This window comes from Gossypium raimondii, chromosome 9 (genome assembly GCF_025698545.1).
Source record: "Gossypium raimondii isolate GPD5lz chromosome 9, ASM2569854v1, whole genome shotgun sequence".
Classification (NCBI taxonomy): Eukaryota; Viridiplantae; Streptophyta; class Magnoliopsida; order Malvales; family Malvaceae; genus Gossypium; species Gossypium raimondii.
In genome coordinates, this window is record NC_068573.1 from 37,974,325 (window position 1) to 37,978,751 (window position 4,427).

The following is a 4,427-nucleotide window of genomic DNA, read 5'->3' on the forward strand; positions in this document are numbered from 1 at the left end:
TGCAGGGAAGGTTTACGAAAATACTGAGCAACTCAGTCGCCAAAATGTCACAATGGATAACTCCGACATCAATTACGCAATCACCATGCTTTTTGGTTCTTTGACTTTTGATAATGAGGAGAAACTTTCAAATTTGCATGTATTAAAGATTTATTTTTTATAAAATATTTACTGAATTTGGAGTCTAAAAACTTAACGGAGGTTACCAAATATTTTCCTAAGTTCATGCAAACAACCAATCCCGTGGGCAAACTAGTATATTAATAATATCTACATGTTTGCTTTTTTATTTTTATTTTTATTATATTCAATCAACTTATATATATATATATATATATATATATATAATATGCTTCAGTTGTTTAGCTCAGACTGAGTTGCACATTCAAATTACACCAACAATAGATTCAAAGAAAAGAAAGAAGAAGCAATATGTACTACAAGGTAGCAAATGCATCAGAATATCTGGTCATCACTGGTGTTGGCATCCACGACATAAAGCTAGCCAAGAAGGCATGGATTCTCCCTGGTCAGTCTTACACCGTTTTCGACCTCTCCCCCGTTAACTACACCTTCGAAGTCCAAGCCATGAGCGCCGAGAAGCTTCCCTTTGTCCTCCCTGCTGTTTTCACTATTGGGCCCCGTGTCGATGATACGCCCAGTCTCCTCAAGTATGCCAAGCTTATCTCTCCTCACGACAAGCTCTCTAACCATGTAAAAGAGCTCGTACAAGGAATCATCGAAGGCGAAACAAGGGTCCTTGCTGCTTCTATGACCATGGAGGAGATTTTCAAAGGAACCAAAGAGTTCAAACTCGAGGTTTTTGAGAAAGTCCAGCTTGAACTCAACCAGTTTGGACTTTTGATTTACAACGCTAATGTTAAGCAGCTTGTGGATGTCCCTGGCCACGAGTACTTCTCTTACTTGGGTCAAAAGACACAAATGGAAGCTGCTAATCAGGCCAAAGTGGATGTTGCAGAGGCCAGAATGAAGGGGGAGATCGGGTCCAAGCTACGGGAGGGCCAAACACTTCAAAACGCCGCCAGAATCGATGCGGAGACCAAGATTATATCCACGCAGCGGCAAGGAGAGGGGAAGAAGCAGGAGATAAAGGTAAAGACTGAGGTGAAGGTTTATGAGAATCAAAGAGAAGCTGAGATAGCTGAGGCAAACGCAGATTTGGCAAAGAAGAAGGCAAGTTGGGCTAAGGAAGCGCAAGTGGCGGAGGTGGAATCAGCCAAGGCTGTTGCGTTGAGGGAAGCTGAGTTGCAACAAGAGGTGGAGAGGATGAACGCTTTGACCAGGACTGAGAAGCTCAAGGCTGAGTTTCTTAGCCAAGCAAGTGTTGAGTACGATACCAAGGTAAACAACATATATATACGCTGATCCTTATTTCTTCGCTTTACCTCGTTAGTATATTTTTACTATTTGTTTTTGACCCTTTTGAAATAAAAGGTACAAGAAGCAAATTGGGAGCTGTACCAAAAACAGAAACAAGCAGAGGCAATTCTGTATGAGAAGGAAAAAGAGGCAGCAGGGCAAAAGGCAATAGCAGATGCAACATTTTATGGTCGTCAAAGGGTTGCGGATGTAGAACTGTATGCAAAGCAGAAAGAGGCGGAAGGGCTTATGGCACTGGCACAAGCCCAAGGTGTTTATCTACGAACACTTTTAGAGGCATTGGGCGGCAATTATGCTGCCCTAAGGGATTACTTGATGATCAATGGTGGAATGTTTCAAGAGATTGCTAAGATCAACGCTGAAGCCGTGCGGGGACTTCAGCCTAAGATTAGCATTTGGACTAACGGTGGTGGAGAAGCAATTGATGGTAATGGAAGCAACGCAATGAAGGAGGTTGCTGGTGTTTATCGGATGCTGCCGCCCTTGTTTAAGACGGTGCACGAGCAAACTGGAATGCTTCCGCCTCCCTGGATGGGCACATTGCCGGACCCAAAAAAAGCTACCACCGATTAAACAAGCAAATCGTCTAATCACGCTTTGCCATGCACTTCCTTGTTTTGGTTTTAAAGTATTTTGCCTTGGCTTTACATATACGGTGTTGATATAATCGTACAAAGTTATTGGTTTGGCTACATTGCACCTGCTTCGTCTCTAAATTTATCAAATTTCTTGATCTTCAAAAAAATGCCATTCTACTCAACCCATCTTTTTTAAAATACAATTTAGTTTTAAAATAAAATATTTAATATTATATTTTTAAAATTGTATAAAAACATATTTTAAAATTAAAATTATTTACAAATTAAAAAATTAAATATGAAACTAGCAATTATTTTTAAATATAAAAATTTAGGCTTATAGGTATAAAATGTCCTTAAGGAAATATTAAAAAAATTATTTAATTCCTCGACTTAATTCACACCAAATTCAACCATTGCTGTTAATAAAAAATCAATTAAGCCCATTCGTTGACGATTTACTTTTTTAATTATGTTGATCATTAAAATCAATTGACGATATATGAAAACTCTTAATTTAATATTTCATTTTCTAATAAAATCATAAAACTATTTAAAAATATCTTATAAAATTTATAAAACTTTTATAAATTATAAAAATTCATAAAAGCTTGTAAAAAAATTCTAATTTTTAATACTTAGACCCTAGTTACAAGACTTAGGTATTGAAGTTCCTAATTATGGATACTTAAACCCCACTATCAAGACTTGGATGCAAGAGAGCCAAAATCAAGTTTAAAGACATTACAAAATATACCAATTTATACCCTAATCATTCTCAATCATCCTTAACCATTCTTAGACCTTAAAAGTACTCCTAACTCTCCTATGTTCAATCACCAACAATAAACCACAAAGTGTTCAAAACATTCACTTAAACACAACTTGTCCTTATATCATTTCACTGTTTGTTTGATACTTTGATGTCAAAAGAATATCTATGTACATGCCACACTAGTGTCCATAATTTAAAGTCCATACTTCACCATCCTTACCTTGTTGATGAGATGTGATTTGGCAAGCCACACTTAAACTCTATTTTTATAATCTCTTTATGCGTTTAAAAACAATGCATTAAGCTTCATAAAAGCTTAGTAAAAACTCACGAATTTTATACATATATATCCTAGTATTCAATATAAATTTTATTTAAATACACTAATTCATTTTGTCTTATCTTTATCGCTTCATTATAGATGTATACCCTAAATATAAAATTCACTTGCCACTTACTTCACTTAACCCTTAGTAAACGGAGGAGGACCGAGGAGAATATGTGGAATAGCACAAGCATGCAAGTGCTAATAATCAGGAGCACATAGGTGATAATAGTCACAAGCACCGAAATGCTAATCACACGAGCATGCTAAATGGGTTTCTAATGGCATACCATTTATAACTGACTAGTTACCTTGTTTACTAGCCTTTACAATATCTTATTAACTTGTAACATTTCTTTTTATTTTTCATCATATTTGCACTTCATATTTAAATATACACTTCCATATGTCACTTATGGCTAGATCACACATTTTCACACAAATAATTCGCATTATTTATCACTTAATTCACTTATGAACTATTCTTTTACTAACTCCACATGCCACTTAATCTACTTATAAAATATTATTTTACTAACTCTACATACCACTTATCACATTCACTTTCAGTTTCATGTTCACTTAGCCACTAACTTTCACGTCTTATATACTTTGTAATTTGATAATGATTGTGTCCCAATCCTCATCAAATGACGCTGTAATTTGTTTTCGCTACCATTCGTCTCGTAGTTGTTAATAATAGGAATAATAATTTATTTAACTTTTTATTTAATTTTTAAATTTATATTATTTATCAAATCATTTTAAAATAGATAATAAAAGTTAATGTTTATTAACTGTACTGATATAGCATCCTCGTAACATTCCGTTAACTACGCATGCATATATATGCTAGACTAGTATACACACAATATAAATATGAATAAAAAGTATTTAAAATTATACTTATAAAGAAATTTATGTAAAATCACTGTATAAAAAAATTAAAAATTATGATGTTTTATAGATATTTTAAATAAAAAATAAAATACCCTCATAAAAAATTAAAATTTTATATAAAATGTGAGAAAAAGTTAAGAAATGAGGGATATGTGATGAAGAAAATGAGGTTGTTGCCATGTGGCACCCGATTTCTTCGTTGAAAATTTCAAAGTGCGAATGCTTGGTAGGCAAGGCTAGCTGTAAGCATATATAGGAATAGGATAATAAATAATGCAAGCTGCAGGGAAGGTTCCCAACACAGTTACGAAAATACTGAGCAACTCATATTTTTGATGTTTTTTTTTTCATCATTAAAGGCTCAATTAGGTGTAATTTTCTTTAAAGATTCAATTATTTTTTAAAAATTTTTTACCAAGAAATTTTTAGACCTTTTGGAAAAAAATTG

General features: G+C 34.1%; 1 protein-coding gene across 1 annotated transcript; it reads left to right on the forward strand.

Moving 5' to 3' along the window:
• The first annotated feature begins 347 nt into the window (after window positions 1-347).
• Window positions 348-2,093, forward strand: LOC105799476 (flotillin-like protein 4). Its single transcript, XM_012630066.2, has 2 exons — window positions 348-1,362; window positions 1,456-2,093. Exons 1-2 carry the CDS (start codon window positions 433-435, stop codon window positions 1,972-1,974), a joined length of 1,449 nt encoding a protein of 482 aa, XP_012485520.2. The 5' UTR covers window positions 348-432; the 3' UTR covers window positions 1,975-2,093.
• Window positions 2,094-4,427: the final 2,334 nt, after the last annotated feature.